Source organism: Lutjanus erythropterus, chromosome 3 (genome assembly GCF_056507025.1).
Source record: "Lutjanus erythropterus isolate fLutEry1 chromosome 3, fLutEry1.hap2, whole genome shotgun sequence".
Classification (NCBI taxonomy): domain Eukaryota; kingdom Metazoa; phylum Chordata; class Actinopteri; order Lutjaniformes; family Lutjanidae; genus Lutjanus; species Lutjanus erythropterus.
The window spans coordinates 16,328,224-16,347,777 of record NC_139319.1 but is presented as its reverse complement, the minus strand read 5'-3'; the positions used below and the strand labels follow the sequence as shown (position 1 = coordinate 16,347,777).

Here is a 19,554-nt window from a genome sequence, read left to right as displayed (position 1 = left end):
TTGACAGGCAGAGGCACATCATATCTGTGTGTGTTGATGTGGGTGTGCATGTGACAACTGATAGTAACATGCTGATCTGGAATCAGTTTGGTAGGATTTAGGCAGAAATAAATTATTTAATTTCAAATATGGACGTGTATTTATAGATATAATTTATGTCATTTGCATGCAAAATAGGCCCACCCAGCCAGCGGCCAAAAAACTCATCCTGCAGCAATATTTCAAAAGTAGCCCAATTCTGTGGAAAAAATCTGGACCTGGAAACCCTGGCCAATAACACGGTGCTGAGAACATGATAAGAACGGAGCTCACTTATTTGCAGCATTACATTGCTATGTGAAACAGTCCCAGTTTTGGCACCAAAACTATTTGGTAAAACTTGTGAAAATATATAAGAGGAAACATACAGGATGAATGTAGCATAAAAAGCGTCAAAGTCCATGTTAGAAGGATGACAGGATGGATGCATGGGTAGCATGACTAATTGAAATACTGAAATCGCAATATGGCCAAGTGCAATATCGAAATCGTAGAAGATCCATTTTTTGGTTCATGGAAAAATGTGTGAGCAGAATTATAATGAATGATACCGAGGCCAGCAAATGTAAGAAAACATGTTTGTTTGGTACAGACCCCAACAAATGTCACATCATCATGATCTTAATAGTTTTTTCAGTGGAAATGAAAACTGTGGCACAAAATTGATTATGTCCACTAAATGTGAAACATATCAGTTGTCAAAATAAACTCAGCTGCGGGTGTTTTTTTCCTGTGTGAAGAAGAGTTATTTTTACCCAAACCTTTTCTGCCATTCTTAAATATTCAGTGACTGTCACGGGAAATAGAAATATGAATCTACTGTGTAAAACCAATCACAGTGCAATCTTTTGTGTGATAATTAGATAGGGATACTGTCACTGCTATGCCTCAGTACAGCCTCACAGAGCTGTTATCATGGCTATGGACTCTTGTTTACATTACTTTTAACTGTTCTCATTTTTCTGTTTCATCTTGTCCCCCAGAGGTTCATGATTACACTTGATTTAATACAAGACTTTCTTTTGCGCTGGGGAGGACTTTGTTTAAGCCCCTTTGGCTTCATTCCTCCCTGCATATATCCATTTAGTGTTAATGTTCTCCTCCAGGCAAAAAATGTGTTTTCCCTTATTGTTACGTCACTTGGATATTTGAGCTTCACTGTGCAGAGTTTGATACTAGGGGGTTGTTTTCATGTTCATCTGCTAAGTTGTTTCTCTATGCATACTGACCAACATTTTTCACTATTTTCTGACATTTTGTAGAGCGCACAACTAAACGACTATTTGAGAAAATAACAGATTAGTCTACAATGAAAATAATAGTTAGTTGCAGCCCAAGGTCCCAGTGAATTTCTTACATTTTATGTGTAAGGGGGCAGGGACCTAATTCAGTGCTAACCTTCACCATGGTTTGCAGTGTTTTCATTATTGTGAAAACAAGCACCTTATTATAGTGTATTGGAGAGACACAGCAAGTTTTCATCATGTTGTTTGATAAATGTTTTCTTTAAAATAGAAATGCTCAGAAAATGCATAGTGGAAAGTCTATTAATATGCTGATCATGTTTCTTTAGAAACTTAATTTAATGAGTTGATTGAAATGTTTGCAGTACATTCATTAAGCTCATCATTTGAAGTCAAAAGACTTTGAGTTAAAGGAATTGTCTCATCACCGGGTTTCTCAAGATAATCCACAGACCTTCTTTCTTTCTAATAGAAAGAAGTAGTTCCCACATGAAACTATTTGCAAAAAGATCTGTGGATCATCTTGAATAAGCGGGTCATGATTTTTGAAAAAGACACTGGTTTTCAATTTTTTTCAATGTATTTTTTAATGCTTGCAGCAACACAGGACTTGTGCCATTTAGTCCCATTATATTGGAGAGAAGATAGACATCTCTATCTCTCCAACACTCTACAACTCGAGCACAACAGACAAAAAATATGTATTTTTGTTTTTGGAGTGAACTGTCCCTTTACAACATGTCCAGAAGGGATCATCTTAAAAAAGCTTAGAATATAAAACCTTCAGCATATGAGCAATAACCAGGTCTGAGCTCTGCAGTGAAACCTTATCGCTGCATTGCTTCCTTGTCTAGAGGCATCATGAATCAGCTGCATGTGCACATACTCACATGTATCAGCACCGACAGTCTTCACGGCTACGAGAGCACGAGCTTGCGCGTGACGTCGCAGCCTGTGACATCACGGGTTACATATCATCTACGCCACTGCTGTTATTTCCCAGCAGACGACTGCGCATTGTGCTTATCCCTGTAAGGTTCACTTCCCCCTGCTGCCACTGCTGCTCAGTTCACCTTGTTGTGTCCTTCCCCCTGCAGGGGAGGGTGAGGAAGAGGAGTGGGAGGGCCAAGAGAGAGTGAAGGGTGGAGAAAGGAAAGGGTGAGGCAAGGGACAGATTACGGGGACACAAAGAGATCAGTTATGTGTGAAAGCACAGGGATGTTGCTGGCTCCCCAGGAGGTTTTAGGTGAGATGGGTTGCTTGGGTCACATTTTGTTAGTGTGCAGTAAGTGAGTAAAGCATCAATCATTAGTCCTGCAGTCATTGGTTGTGACATGCTATACAGTCCTTTGCGTCTCTGAGCATGTCTGTGTTCGTGTATCTCCCTTCCATCACAGCACTAAATTGCCGTCTCCTCGGCTCGCAGCCATCAAAGCTCAACACCGGCTCTGTTTTTGCTCTCCACTCTGCAAGTGTCTGGGGTTTGAACATGCGTTGACAGCAGCCATGGGCAGAAGCCTTCACAGCAGCACTGTTCCACTTACTCAAAACAGCCACCAACAACTCATTTTTATTCATTCAGTTGCTCTTTTGCTGCCAAGCCATACGCATATCCCCATGGGCGCCGCTTGACGGAGTTGTTTTTCCTCCATTTAAGTGAAGAAATAACTGACTTCTGCTGACTGACTGCAGAGTCTCTCTGTATCTTCAAGCCAAAGTAATCACAGTTGAGAAACACACAGACTCAAACACAGAGATAAGAACTGGTTGAATTTAGAAATCTGTGTGAGGCGAGTCTTTCTGCATCATCCAAGGCTTCCTTCATATTGGTCTTCAAAGATAAACTGAGCCAGTTCTCACCTTTCCAGCACATGAGATTTCTTCTCTGTCCTCTTCACTAATTAACCTACAGCCTCCTCATAGACCTGTCACAATAACTTTATTTGTTGGACAATATACTGTCCGAGAAATAACTAGAATTAATGATACTGTTGTCATTTTAAGACCATTTTATGCCACTGATAATAAAATAGACTCATATAAACATTATCACTTTCAGTCATTACTTAAGACCCACTGGAAGTGTGTGGTGGTGTCTGTGTCTGCAGAGACTCTGCCCTCTGTCTGTTTCCTTATTTTGTCATTATTTTCCTGTGCTGGAGATACTTTACTAACCCATAACATCAGTATTAGACATCCTGGGAATGAGAATCAACAATGTCTCTGGTGCATTTATGGCCGGACAAATCCTATTGATTCTCCCTTCAAGAATATTCAGCAATTTTCAGCCGCACAGCCAGAAATGACAGAGAAACATCTGTCAGCAGACATTCATCTAAACAAAAGTGCAGGTCAGCTAAAATCGTTGAGGTCATGTCCATAAATCATACAATAAGTCAATAATGTAATTATTGTGACAGGTCTACCTCCACGTATTACTTACTCTTAGTACCTTCACTTTCTAATGAATGTAAGTGTTCATGGTGTAATTATTGTAAGTGTTGAACAAATTAGGTTTGTTTCCTGCTCAAACAAGATGTGAGAAGAGGCAGAAATGCACAGCTGTGTGACGTACAATTTTTGCTAAAGACTCCAAATTCCCCCTCGTCCATAAAGGGTCAAAAATGTCACAAACAAAAATGTCAACTATTTTCGATTCCAGATTTTCAATAAAGAGGACTTGTCCTTTGTCTTCAGTGATCATAAACTGAATAATTGCAGGTTTTATTATTGTATAGATTATAGGATTAATTCAGTAACTGAGACAATTGTCAGATTAAAAGATTAACTAATTGGAGTTAAGTCATGAATTAATGTTACTTAACTAAATGAATTTTTAGTCACAGCCTCAGTTGTAGAAGCTGTAGTTAAAAATAAATAATTTGTAACTGTTAACAGTACAGGCTGTTTATTTAAAGTACTGATGCCTTTTTTTTCCAGGTCAAGCACTCATTTAAAGGAACAGTTCGCCAAAAAAAACAAAAAAAAACATGCTATTCCTCTTACCTGTTGTGCATCATCTAGATTACAGGTGGAGTGAGTTGCAGAGTTTTGAAGATATCAGCTGTGTAGAGACGTCTCCCTTCTCAAGAACTGAATATAATGGAACTGGATCTTTGATAACTGGGTCATGATTTTTTTTTTTTTTTTTTTAAATGAGCACCTCAAGGTGAATGCCATCTAGCTCCATTATATTTGAGAAAAAGCAAACTTCTCCACAACAAAACAATACAGATGGATAAATAGCACTATATGCCAGAGGGAAAATGTAAATCTTTCAGTCAGTTCATGGCCAAGTGTGAGATTATGGTCACAAAACTAAATAAACCCACTCTCTTCCTGAAGTTAATAAAACCCTGCGTAAAATGAATTGTTCTGTTATATAAATCTTAGTCATCTCCAAGTTGTTTTTGAGTCTGTTCAGCCTGGTGCGGAGCATTAATCATCATCTTTGGTCGTAATATCAGACTAATTCTCTCTGTAAAGAAACAATAACTGTCAATATTCTGTAACAGCACCAGAATAGTGACTGTGTCATTATGTACAGCCGTTACGCACTGATACATACTATTAGACAAACGGTTAGAGCTCTAAAATAAATGCTGCCTTTGATGTTATCCTTCGTTCGTACATGAATACATGTATACAACTAAAACCAGGGTGTACTCACATGTAACTGTGGTCATATTGTATCCCTTGTGTAAAACAGTACAGTATGCGATATGACAGCTTGGATGAACACCAGAAGTGTTACTACGTACATCGCTTGTGGTGACACAGCTGAGGCTCACAAACACATAAACATGCGCACAACACTTTGCTATTTCACAGCCATGCGTCTGACATGTACACCACCATCTCATCAGCTCGGTTTGTTGTCGTCCTCCAAAGTGTCGACGCTGCCGTCGTGAGGCGTGTTTCCTGTATTTTGTCTCTTGCTGGAGAAAAGTAGTGGGAAATGACAGCAAGTTACAGATGCTGAGACGTATACACTATATACCTGATGAGCTGGGCACGGACAGGTACTTGTCTCCATGGCAACCATCTCAGGGGAGATTTTCAGACACTGAAGTGATGTGTAGGTGAAACTAATGACAGGAAATGTGACTCCTGCTCTGTGTGTGTGTGTGTATATATATATATATATATGTATGTGTGTGTTTTGCGTTGCTGTCAGAATATTGAGCTGTTTCACAAGTGGGATCAGAGGAGACTTTGCTAAGATGACTCACAGAGCACCAATCCTCAGAAAGTCTTACGCTGCATAAACTACTGTCACAGGCTTAGTCTTATAAACCCCCCCTGCTCTGTGTCTCTGTCACAGATCACCCCTCTACTGTATGTTTTACCTCCGGAGAGATGAGACTCACTTTATTTCCTCCACTAAAAATGAGAAGATGATTCAGTCCCTCTCTTTTTACATTATCAAGCTAAGAAACAAATTTCTAAAAACTTAAAACTGTAAAATCCACTCTTTCTATCAAAGAAGTGCGCGTACAGTGCGATTTCACTGGAGGAAATACTGTATCCAGTGACCTTAGCTTTCATGGTTTCTTTAGTCACGCATTGTGACATTCCCTGAAAGACTTTTTTTCTCCCTCAGTCCATCCTCTGAGGGCCGTGTCTGGCCTCGTTGTGTCAGATTGCTGCAACCTTGAGCCATCTGGTTACATCACAGACTGGAGCTGGATGGTTTCAGAGCTGCAAATATTATCAGCAGACAGACTGAGAGAGAGAGAGAGAGAGAGAGTGAGGGGACGGACGGGAGCCCAGAGGAGTCATTTTAGTGTTTATGTCTGCGCACGTGGATATGTGCCATGTCTGAAACTATAGGGGCCTTTAGCTTGTTGCTGCCCAGAGTTTATCGCTCTCTTTCTTTCTCTTATCTCCCTCTCCAGTATTTTGCCTGAGAACCGAAAGACCAAAATTCCTTCACAGAATAATAAATAAATGGTAAATGGACTTACACTCACATAGCACTTTTCTGGCCAATTCACAACTCAAAACTACTCGTCACATTCATCCAGTCCCTCACACAATCACACACACACACACACACACACACACACACACATTCACACCAATGGACAAGCTATCGAGGACAAGTGGAGTTCAGTATCTTGTCCAAGGACACTTCGACATGCGGACTGAAGGAATCGGGGATCAAACGGATTGTCTGTGCACATGGATCTGTGCCATGTCTGAAGCTATAGGGGCCTTCAGCCTGTCGCTGTCTTCTTGTGTCCAGCAGTGATGGATATTCTCCGCGCTGTTGAACAGCATGAGCAAACAGACTGCCGTTTGTCCAGAGTGAGTTATAGGAGTTTATGTGCATAAAATATGGTTATTTGCAGAATATTAGCTGCAAACCCAGTGTTCACATCACAACAGCAGGGCTTGTATTATTTTTCATCTTGTGTGTTTGTGTTTACTAGAGATGTAACCGGACTGTGGCAATATGTGCCATGTTATTACATGGTTAATTATTTTATTTTAATATTTTTATGCTGCTACTGACTGCTGCATTTGTTTTTGTTTTGCAGTTGTACATACATATATAATAACATTCATTGACAAAGACCATTCATGCCAGTTTTTTAGCGTGTGGTCAGGTCATGGCTGGGTACTTTTCATTTCATTAAAAAAGGAATGCAGAAGCACTTTAGGTTAAAGGGATAGTTCACTCAAAAATGAAAATTCAGTCATTATCTACTAACCCCCATGGTGATTGCAGGTTGTTTAGTTCACAGAACACTGCTGGAAGTGAACCAGTTTTCAAACACAACAAATAACCAAAATAAAACACATAAAATGCCTCCATACTGCTCATCTGGAGTAATCCAAGTCTCCAAAAGTATCCAAGTACACACTGTCACAACACACGTACCTGGCTCACCAGGTGTATGTGCACATGAATGTGGCTGCAAGCTGAAGATCTATAATGAAGATTTGGGCTAAAAACTTTGTGTAAATGATGTCTTTCAAATCAACTTGGCATGTCAGGGCTTGGAATACACCAAATGAGCGATATGGAGGCATTTTATGCTTTTTTCTGTTGTGTTTTTACATTTGAAAACTTGTCACCAGTCACTAACATTATTTTTTTATAAACATCAATATATTGTTTTTTGGGAAAAATCCTGATTAGTATGCCTTTAAATCTGAGGGGGTAGTATGATAACAGGATAAGTAAGATGTGAAAACATTTCTGCTACACAAAACTATGTTTATGTTTTCTAACTTTTCTCATATTGTGCTGGGTTTTTTTGTTTTTTTGTTTTGTTTTTTGTTTTTTGTTTTTTGTTCAATGGTGAATCTTTTTTTTTTATCCTCACAGTCCTCCACAAATAATTGAAATTAACCAATCGGTGAACAAAAGAACATAAAGACACACTGCTGCAGCCTTAATTTAAAGTCTCAAGCTGAAAATGTTGTGGAGTGTAGATTGTGCTGTAGAAGTTCTGGACACTTTATATATAAGACAGCTCTCAGTCTTCTCAGTCAAGTGGTGGACACTGCTCTTTGCATTCTTATGATGCTTTAATGCTCTTTGGCCCAAACACCTGGACAGAAATTGGGAAAAAAAGGTATTTTTTGTATTCTGCAGCCACGACATGAATGACTTGGGACTCAAAGAATTAATCTTGTTAAATGCTCTTAAATCCAAAGTGAAAGAGTTAGAGGCAGAATCCGTGGGACATTAATAATTCACCCGGTTATGCAACTGACTCCTAGAAATTTCTCTTTTTGAAATGTGAGTTCTCAGTGCTTCCGTATCATATTTTGTCTCCTTTTGTGTTTTCTATTTGCAGTGTTGTGTTTTTGCTGCTGACGGTCTTCACAAGGTCTCCCTTTGAAAACAGATCCTTAACCTCAGTGTGATTCTCCTGGTTAAATAAAATGTTCAGAAATGTAATAGTACATTAATGCCAGTCTTAAACCAAGATAAGATCGTTAACGCTGATGTGAAGATCACTCACACTCCTGATGTTGTTATCTGTGAACACCGGTGTCGTTCCTTTGAGGACGTTGCAGTGTGATCATTAATGAAATGGGTTTCTGTTCTCGGAGGCATAAGGGCAAGCTGATATTTGTGTATTTGTTGTTGTGACATTATCTTAATTGGAACAGAGAGGCTGTGTATCTGAGGTTGCAGACTCTCAGGCTGGTTCACGCTGCACATGCTGACAGGGCAAAACACTCTCATTGCAACATGCAAATCACTTAACATGTAATTTTCCATTGTACAGCATCTGATTAGTGCTTTTTCATCTCATAGATCTGTAAGCCAGACTACACTTGTACATAATAAAATGATATAAACATTTGCATTTTGTCCTTAACAGTCTGAGAAAGGAATCATCTGAGAGATTTTTTTTTTCATGTCATTTCAATTACGTACTTCAGTACTGAGCATGGTAGAAATGAATTGACCTGTGTGGAACTTGCAGGGTTTCATATCTTCGACCTGTGCACCATCATTACTTCAAGCTGATAAAAAGCTTCAACTCTAACATGTTTTTTTCATCGTGTTTGTTTTGCAGAAAGTGAGTGAGAAAGTTGGTGGTGCAGAAGGAACGAAGCTCGATGAGGACTTCACTGAGATGGAAAAGGCAAGACTGAACTCTTTTCATTACATCCGTTATGACTTTGATGAGAATGAAAAGCTTTTTATTATTTAACCAGAAGAATAAATGTTCTAAGATCCCAACAGTTTTGTGCAAATGTTTTATACATGTCACACACCAACCACTTCTGCGGTCAGATTACAAAAGTCCAGAAGTGTTGTGCTGCATTATTGAACCCATTCAGAGCTTCAGTGGATCTAAAACATTTATTTATTCACATTTTGTGACACTGCCTTTAATGGGGAGTCAACAGAAGCAGCTGCTGGTTATTCTGTGGTAATCAAAGCTTCTTACAAATCATTAGAAGGACCAAATCTTTGGTCCAAAAGAACAAATGCCCCAGTGATTTCAGTGAAATGATTTGTAAAGTGGAGAGTTGCAAAATTTTGGTTAAAGGTTAGAGAAGCAGGCTTGTTACTGAAAGGTTGCCAGACCGTGGTGGTACTGGGTGAGTGTTGTCAGGACTGTCCTCATAGTAAGACTTCTCTAAATAAATACATGAAAATGAAGTTAGCTGAAAATGTCAGTTTGAAGGTTTAACTTGAACCTGATAGAGGTCTTTCACTCACAGTGCTGCAGGGATGATAAATGTTTGGAGGCCAACCTGGAAGTTATCATCACTCTGGTTCCCTCCACAAAAACAAATGGGATTTTTTCCACTGGATTTTGGATTTAATGCAGAAAATAAACTCTGTAGCGAAAAAAAAAAGTTGATGACATTGACACATTTTGTCCAGAAAAATCATAGTCACAAATCAACACCACTTTTATCATTTTTAAAGTGGAAATACAATCGCTAGAATTAAAAGTTATACATTAAATGCTATAAACTAAAGGCTATAAATGAACTACACTACAGTCGCATGTTTTAATTATAATCACTAAAGTTCAGCCTGATGATGTTTAATGATCCGGCAACCTCTGTAGCCTGATTAAGTCATTTCTTAAAAACTTCATTTTTTAAGACACATTTAGGCTTCAAAATCCAAAAGTGGCTTGTTTACTGATGTATTTTATGTTGTAGAACAAAACATAAAAACTCTGGACCACAGACATTATTTCAAGCATATAAACAAAAAACCCATTTAAAAATATTTATTGACTTTGAGATGAGAGAAGTACTAACTATGAAATAAAAGCTTCACAGGATTCTTGTACAACTGGCTGAGAGACCTTCTCCCTCCAGTATCTTTAGTTATGTTCACCTCTGCAATTTTTGTTTTGACCTTATTTTTCAAAAATGATCATTTCAACGATTGCTTCCCCAGAAATCCCTCCTGCGACAGAAATTGTTGTTGCAATTGTTTTGTTTTTTTAACTCAGCATGACATGTTGTGGCTGTAATGTTCCTGCAATGCCATCATTTTGTACAAACACTATTTACTCCAGAATTTCAATGACTCCTGTGACTCTGAATCAGCTCAAAGCCATTTTTGTGTTTGCATGCATGTTGCTGAAAACACTGGTTCTCTGAAAACATAATATTTGTTTTTCCACCCATCAGCAACAATAAATGCATGTATGTACATGTGAATGATTGTGTATGTTTACGTGTGATCATATGCGTTAATATGCACAGCTGATCACACTAAACAAGAACACTATGTGAAGACACGTCTCTGTCTCACCACCACGCTGCAGAACAAAGCAACACTTTCTTTTATTCGGTTTTCTTTTCTCTCCACCTGTTAGATGACAGCCTTATACATCCATGAATTGTTTTATTGCTGTTATATTTCTCTCATCTTCAAGATTTCAGCCATTAGCTATTTTTGTTACTGTCCACATGTTTTCTAAACTGTTATTTCTGTTCTCGGGATTTACAGAAAATGGACACCACTGCTCGGGCAGTGCTGGACATCATGACCAAGACCACCGAGTATCTGCAGCCGAATCCAGGTGACATAAACCTGCTGAACATGATGATCACGTGATGTGTTGTTCATCTGGATATTTAAAGAGTCATTACATGACGCATGATATATACATATGATACCTGCACAAGCTCATTTACACATAGTCACGTATACTGTATACACCTATTCAAATGCATAACATTAATTATCTAATAATAAAAAAATAAATGTTACAGCCACATTTAGCCAATTTAAGCACTGTATTAGTAATTTTAAGCACTTTATTATAATGACTTCCCTATTTAATAGTCTGTTAAATGAAGAGGACTTTGCCTCACTGTGCATTATTGCATTTTCATGAAATATATTAAGCCTCTGGGAAAACGACACAGCAAAGGCCCTGTATTTAATAAGTGATTGGACTGTTACGAGCATCATGTAACAACTAGACTAATGAGGAGACAAGATGTTTCAGGATCTGTGTGATTTGGCTCAGCGTGTGTAATTGACTGATCGATCACACCATGTTTTCACTGTGTGATAATTAAACACAGCAGCATGTCACGATGTCAGGGAAAAAAGAAAACTGGCTTGTCACAAGGTGGGAAAACTCGAGATAGTGGGGAAAGGATGAGTCAGGGGAGGACGTGAGAGGGACAAGGACACCAAGCTAAGCTTAGTTTTATAATCACCAGCTGGACTCTGCATCAAGATTAGATTATTTTAAGGTTATTAATTGAACAGTATCAGTATTCCTGTGTTTTGCATCAGTGACTGTGATAACAGTGTATTATGGATGAGGATGGAAACTGAAAAGGTTTTATTTATGCCAGTGGTAATGAATTCTCCTTACTGCTCAGATTCTTTATCAATTCCCTTATTAATCCCTGATCAGTTTCAGTTGAGATGGCTGTACAGAGCTGAGAGCTGAATGTAGCACCACTCCCTTCTGTCATCATCTAAAATGGATGAAATGAGAGAATATTTCTACAGTATTCGTTTTCATTAGTTTTATAAATCAAAAAAAAAATCTGTGTTGTTATCATAACGCAGGATAAATTACTCTCAGCTGCAGACGTGTTGCTCGGCTGGGAAGTAGTAGCACTCATGAGAGTGACAAATACATGACAGGTTCTTCCTCTCCACCACGACTCTCTCTTGTTGCAAGTTTCCAGCAGTGTAGAGACACGAGTTTGATGTCATTGTTTTGAAATATGCAGCAGTCAGACAAATATGCTGGCAATGATAAAAAGAATTCATAGGCTCAGAGGTGTACGATTCTGATGGATCAGTCAATTTGGAACCAGTTCTCAACAGTTCAGGTTCTCAGTTACAATACTTAATTATGGATGCTCCTTGGTCATTTAAACCTTTATAGAGACACTTTACCCCAGTATCAAAACTACATGTTTTCCTCTCACCTGTACTGCTATATATCCATCTGGATTTTTTGGTGTGAGTTGCAACATTTTTAAGATATCAGCTGTAGAGATGTCTGCCTTGTCTCGACTTGTGGTGCTTGAATCACCAAAAAATACATTTGAAAAAAGGCATCAGCGATGTCTCTTTCCAAAAATTATGATATATTATTCAACTAGAAAGAAAGCAGTGTGCATGTGCATGTTTTTCTGTGCGTAGATTTGCTGTGTTTCATGGTCTTCTTTCACCTGCCCAGGGATTGCAGATGGAAATTAGCTTGTAAGCTAAATCTGGTAAAAGGCATGTCTTCTTTTTCCTGAGACAACCTCGTTTGTGCACGGTCCCCAATACAAATAAACTTAATAAACTAAACTCAACTAAACAAACTAGAACCGAGCATTTTGACTAATTTTGGTACCTCAGGTGCTGTGTCTTCTGACGACATATTGAAAACATTTAGCCCAGCGGTGTTTGGTTTCATCAGTGTTTTGCCTTCACAGCCACCAGAGCCAAGATGAGCATGATGAACTCCATGTCACGTATGCGGGGACAGGAGAAGGGACCGGGCTACACGCAGACCGAGACCATCCTGGGAGAGTCTATGCAGAGGTTTGGCAGGGAGCTCGGAGAGGAGTCAAACTTCGGTGAGCTGCAGCACACTCTCACAGAAAGAGGAGAAGAGCAAGCATTTTTTTTAGGCTGCACAAGAACAAAGCGGTATAATTTTATTCCCTCAAGGACGCAGTAACAATGTGATGAAAAATGCATGAGTCTATTTTCCAGACAAGATCCATGAAGTTTGTTATTTAGTTCACAAGTGGAGGCATTAAAATGCTGTTTAAAGAGAAACACCTGTCTTCAGAATCTGCTGTGAGATGGTAATGAGATAATGTTACTGCAGATAGACCTTTTCTTACACTACATGCTGACTACTGTGTGCTGTTCATGTGATTTTGTCCAGGCCTCGCTCTGATGGATGCTGGGGAAGCCATGCGTGAGCTCGGAGAAGTGAAGGATGCTCTGGACATGGAGGTCAAGCAGAACTTCATCGATCCACTGCAGAACCTCCATGAAAAAGATCTGAAGGAGATTCAGGTACATGTGCACAAAAGCAAAAGCATATCTGTCATCTCTTAGTGAAGGATCCGGGGGCCTCAAGTATGACTGAAGTAGAAAACCAAGTAGTTCTTTATAAAACCTTGCTTTGATGTGGAAATGGTCTTATCTCTCAGCATCATCTAGACTTAAATGATTCTCCTGCTGGTTATACAACAGTATTGCAGTTTGGGAAGAAATATTATTATTATTATTATTATATTATTATCAATTGAAGGTGTAACAAATTAATAGTTACACACTCCTAAGCTTTGCGTTTGGCATCGTTTATCGTAGTCAAAGGAATAATATGTTTTTTCTGGCTTCAATCTCTTCTACCGTTGCTGTGATCTCGTCTTCCAAGAAGTTCACTTTTCTCTTTTGGTCCATGACTAAAAAAAAAAAAAGAAAAGAAAGGCACTGGTCTTCACTAAATGTTTTAGTTTTGTATCAAACTCAAACTCTTAAGCTTTAACTTCTCTTCTGTAGATAAAATTGAATTTTTGAGTTTTAGGGTTCACCCTATTTGTCATTATTTGGGTACCTGAAAATTAAGTGGTTGCAATTTTAAAAAAACAACAACTTTTCTTCACTGTTACTTTAATGAGTTTATTTCAAAACGTAAGAGTTCGATACGAAACCCAAAAATTAAGTGAAGACTCGAAGTTTTCTCAGATTTCTTTTTTTCAGTGTTCCTGTTGAAACCCTTCTTTGTGCTGCATTATATAAGGAGAAATTGCTGATTGTAAGGCAGGCGCCTTCAATAAGTTAAGCTGAGATTTATGTATAAATCACTGGTGCTTAAGCTGCAACTTTTCTTCCCAGAACCTACTTAAGCAAGTTTTTTTTTTTTTTTTTATGCTCAGCTTCTTTCAATCAAACTTAAACACACTGTTGGAACTTATCTTAAGACTTCAGAGGAAGTTCAAGTACAAAATTAAGAACATTTTTATAAATGAGACCCCAGATTTACTTCCTTATCTTCTTTTGCAGCATCACCTGAAGAAAATGGAGGGTCGCCGTTTGGACTTTGATTATAAGAAGAAACGTCAGGGCAAAGTGACAGATGACGAGATCAAACAGGCGCTAGAGAAGTTCGACGACTCCAAGGAGATAGCTGAGCAGAGCATGTTCAACCTGCTGGAGAGTGACGTGAGGATCATTTTACTTTACTTTACCTGATTCATTTGTTCACCACTGACACAGCCAGGCTTTTCAGTTTGTTTGTCCCGGTAAATTTATTGTACTGTCTTGGATTTTCCACAACTATTCCCATTTCCCCTTTTTAACTCCACAAACTATGGTAATCAGTGGGTCCTGATCCTGCAAACATTCATCACCTCTGCATTGATTTATAAAACAAAAGTGCCACTGTTTCAGTCTCAAGGCCATTTCTCAAGACAAAGCAACCTTGTAAACTGACGTAGTGCTTAAATACAGCCTATAATTGCATGATAGTTCACAGGAGATTGTGTCTAAAGTCATATGTAAAAATATTAAAATATTCAGCATCTACAAAAATAAATAAAATTGAATAAATAAAATAAACAAGAAAATAAAAAGTAAGGTAATAAAAGATAATACAGAGTAATACATAAAAATTAAAGAAATAAAAAGTGCCCGCGACCCTTATGGAATAAGCGGTTACAGAAAATGAATGAATGAATGAATAAAATGTGCAATAAATAAACAATATGCATAAAAATAATAAGAAAATAAAAAGTAAGGTAATAAAAGATAATACAGAGTAATAAATAAAAATTAAAGAAATAAAAAATATAATAAATACATAATATACATAAAAATAATAAGCAAATAAAAATAAGAAAAAATAAATAATAAAAGATAATACAAAATAATAAATAAAATGAAAGAAATTTAAAGAGAAGAAAAATCAAATAAATATAAATGATTGATTTTCTTTCCTTCTCACCTGGGATGGTGTACTGATGCGGTCGGTCAGTCAGATGGTGCTGCAGGTGTTCTGCAATTAACATTTGTGTCTTGTTTGCTCTGTATCACAAGGAAAGGGTGATTCAATAAGCTGCATTTATTGCATAAAAATAAGCCACATAACCAATAACCTTTGCAAAATGCACATGAAAAGCAGATCAAACACAAATCATTGAGGATATTTGTTGTTATTTTTGTTATTCAGCTCTGTATTATTACAGGGGAAATACTGTGCTGTTTCCAAAGTCAAGAATTAACTGTTGATGTGTTTGCTGGTCAGCCACTATTTGTTTATGTGAGATCCTGCTTTACAAAATCTGTTATTACTTTTAGCATCTGAGTTTAGAGTCCAGATCTCAGCAGCTCTGCACCTCTTTAACAGATTGAACAGGTGAGCCAGCTCGCTGCACTGGTCCATGCTCAGGTGGAGTACCACAGCCGAGCTGCTGAGATCCTCACACAGCTCTCCAGTAAGATCGATGAACGGTGAGCACTCACACTTCCTGTTTCACATGGGTCATTTTGTTTCATTGGATGCGCTTATGATAACATGTAGAATCTATATTATTTGTGCATTGAGGGGTTCTGTGTTTTCCACCCTGCAGGATAAGGGATGCTTCTGTCAAACCAAGGAAAGAGTTTGTCCCTAAACCACGTACGTCTCTGGACTTCTCCATCAGTGAGAACCACAATGGAGGCATCCACAGCGCTCGCTCTCCAGGTGAGACCCAGAATACAAACCGTATTCCTCAGAAACATGTCCAGAAACTAGTCCCGGTGCTGTGAATGCACTGTGGTATCTCACTGGACAATCTCATAAGTTTCTGTTTCAACTGATAAAAAGAGAGAACAGTAAAGTTTGCAGTAGAATGAAGGACAGTTTCTGGACTAGTTTCTATTAATTCACAGTATTTTTTTCCTTTAACAATCCTCTATATATTTTTCTCTTTTTTTTCTGTAAATTCTCAAATAAAAGTCAGATGCTGGTGGGACTTTTCTAACAAATAAAGGCCAGGAAAACAGGCAGATGTGTTAGCATGCATTGCAGAGTAAAGTTAGGGTCATATACATATACTGTACACAGTACATGTAATCAGTACTCATAACTTACACTGATTAATTCTGGTAAATTTTACTTTTAATTTCTTAACATCAAACTACTGAAACACAACAGTTTCTGCAGATGTTTCACAATAAAAGCCTTCCAGGAACTAAAGAAGGGATTAAGTGCTAGAAACCTTTTAATGTGAAATACACTGTATGGAGTGCAGAGACGGATATCAAGAACCAATATTAAACCAGTATACCTCATATCGATGAGCTCCTGGACAAACGATACTACTATCAGTATTAATAGTAACTTATTTCTGCAAAAGGGTAATAATAAAATAATAGTTGTATCATTTCCACATCTTTTCGTGTCATCTCTTAAGCAGTACTGTTATCAATATCAGTAACAATAAAATCCTAGTAATACCCATCCATAATAGTGTGTTTTGCTTGCATGAACAACAAGCAACAGTAATTATAAATTATCTCCTACAAATTTGACCTAATCAGAAAGAGGGAGGATTCTCACTAAAGTATATTAAAAATAGCTAGATAGACATTTATTTAAACAGGTAGCCTGACATCTCTTCCTAACATACAACATGTTAGCAAACTCAGAATTTGTCCTGATATACTTTGAGTGATGTGGCAGCAGCACCACTTCTTTTCAGTTATGTATCTCAGTTATTTATTCATAATTAATGTAAATTAGCCTTGTTTTTATATGGCTGGAAGAGAGTTTACTTACTTGTAACTCCCAACAGCTGCTCAGTTTCCTTCCAAACCTCATCGTTTTTGAGGATCTTCTTATAAAAATGTTGCTGTGGATCATACGAGATGTGCCGCTTCTCAGCGTCATAAATCAGTGTCACCATCCCTGTTGACCGCTCGCTGGAGGGGAAATGGAAACGTCAACAATGACGATGTCAATTATGATCAATTGAAATAGAATGGAGGTGAAACAGGTGTGCGAGACTTTGCAAAAATAATACCAGGAGTTTAGCAACACATGGCCAGCCTGTTTGCTAACGCACAGAGCACAGAGTTATTGTACCTAACTCGCTCAGAAAACTAAAACAGTCCGATGTTTGATCGCTTGCATCGCTTCTAGTTAGGGAGCAGTGTCACTGACAAGATTGACAAGACATGGACACAATAACAAACATAACAAAGTGTACATTGAGACAAATATGCAGAAATACACAACTATACACGATTTACATTCATTTTATATTTCAAATAAAAGTGCAGTGCTTTCATAGAACGGCAGATATTTGAGAATTTATGGTGTATTTACTGCTTGCTAATTTTATCTTTCTTTTTCTCAGCTCTTTTTCCCAACATTTCAGTTATTACCTGTACTGAACAGAGTATCCATCAGTCCAAAACTCGTTAATACAACTCTGCACTCTTCTCTTTCCCCTTATGATTTTTGTTTATTCCTCCAGGGGCAAGGTCTCCAGGTGAGCCAGGTCAAACTTATCTGTCAATACATTTCTCCGTCTGCGTGCTCACTAATTCATTTCTTTAACGACATCCTTTCGTTCACACCTAAAACTCAAAACTACTTCTACCACTTTCTGACCCCCGCCTCCCTCGTGTTGTCTCCTCTTCCCTCTTTGCAGCAAGGTCTCCAGGTGAGACAAAAGTGACTCTCCGGAGAGATACAACAATATCTCTTCCATCACTTCGTCATCCTTTGTTTGTCCATCCCTCTTTCTGTCTGTCCCTTTGTTATGAGAAAACTGTTGCACTCAAATGATACAAACAGCAGAAAAACAACTGCCGTCCGCTCACTGCACAAACAATGCAAACCCACAATAACAATGAAAAGCTTACCGGCGGACGAGCATTTGCTGTTTCTGTTTTATTCACTCGTCAATCTTCTGGTCTGTCTTATCCTCCTGTTTCTTTGTCTGTCTGACGCTCTTTTCAATTCGTTGTCCGACGTGTATTTCTGCTCGCTTGGTTTACTGACCTTTTCATCGCTGCGCCCTCTGTACTTACAATATCATCAATTCATCATTTATCAATCTAGAAAATGTTATCAAACCTAAACACCTCTGCTCTTTGTTCACCGTTGTTTTCTCCTCTCCCCTTTGCAGCAAGATCTCCAGGTGAGCAAGAGTGACTTGGGAAGAGATACAAAATCTCTTTATCACTCTTATCTTTTATCTTTTTTTAAATATACTTTTGTGGAGATATATTTTTGTCTGAATTTTTATTTGCAGTGCAGCTCGTCTGCTGTGCTGTTTCTGTCTAACCCCGGTTTCTCTTTTGCTCCTTTTTTTTTAATCAAACTGCTCATCTTTCTTTTATTGTTAAAGGAATACTTTGACATTTTGGGAAATTAGCTTATTAGGTTACCTGCTCAGAGAAAGAAGCTTCATTCTAGCTTAGCGCAAAGACCAGGAAAGGGGGTACACAGCTAGCTTGCCTCTGTCCAAAGGCAACAAAACCAGCCGCCGGCATCGTGAAAGGCACATTTATGCTTAACTCGAGATACACATACACATATGGATGGAGTTCATTTTGTCTGTATTTGTGCACGTTTCTGAAACCTCATGGACACGGATGAAATGGTGTAGTCCTACTAGTATTTGTGGGAGGCAGTGTAGCAGTGTAGCCAACACTTCAAGCAAGACATGACCACAAGTTCACATGTCACGACGTATCTATCGCTGCCTTTTCTCAAGACGTACATTATTACTTCCTCCTCCAGCATCACCATTTTTGTTGTTGTCAGAAACTTTTGATTCTTCTTCCTGGGGCAACTTTTGACCCATAGCAGTGCCCCCTAGTGGATATATTGCCAATGTAAAGGACACAGAGCCAAGAAGTAGTTCCCATAAAATGGCGACTTGGTGTAAACAGCTCCATAGGTGAGATTTGTATTTTATTGGAAGTGTTTTCCAACAGTATTTTTTGGTTTGCCCAGAGAAAAGGTTTAGGCAAAAGTACATCTTACCCCATTAAAGAGCAGCACGTAGCCCCTTTCGTGAGCTTTTCTTTTCTTTTGGATGATAACTGGATGGGAAAGTCAAACTGATATTTCAACCTCATTCCAGTCTTTATTCTAAGATGAGCTTCTCGGCTCCTGGCTGTAGCCTCTCCGATCAGATATGAAAGTTTTACCGATCCTCTTATCTAAATCTCTACCAGAAAGAGAAGCGTATTTCCCAGAATGTAGAACTATTCCTTTAAACACTGAATGCCTCGTTGTTATTTTCCAGTCACTGATGGTCATGTCTTGTCTCTCCTTTGCTCTGT

The 19,554-nt window shown here is 38.4% G+C and overlaps 1 protein-coding gene across 2 annotated transcripts in view; it reads left to right on the top strand.

Moving 5' to 3' along the window:
* Positions 1-19,554, top strand: part of sh3gl2a (SH3 domain containing GRB2 like 2a, endophilin A1) — a 58,296-nt gene that overhangs the window by 35,839 nt on the left and 2,903 nt on the right. Inside the window, exons 2-9 of one of the 2 annotated variants that reach the window (XM_084715206.1) lie at positions 8,828-8,896; positions 10,738-10,810; positions 12,687-12,830; positions 13,148-13,281; positions 14,275-14,433; positions 15,617-15,720; positions 15,840-15,955; positions 17,733-18,927. In XM_084715206.1, the coding sequence (XP_084571332.1) occupies positions 8,828-8,896; positions 10,738-10,810; positions 12,687-12,830; positions 13,148-13,281; positions 14,275-14,433; positions 15,617-15,720; positions 15,840-15,955; positions 17,733-17,815 (882 nt within the window). In that variant the 3' untranslated portion in view covers positions 17,816-18,927. Of the gene's footprint in view, positions 1-8,827; positions 8,897-10,737; positions 10,811-12,686; positions 12,831-13,147; positions 13,282-14,274; positions 14,434-15,616; positions 15,721-15,839; positions 15,956-17,732; positions 18,928-19,554 lie in introns of those variants that run through there. The other variant, XM_084715205.1, reaches the window with a different exon arrangement.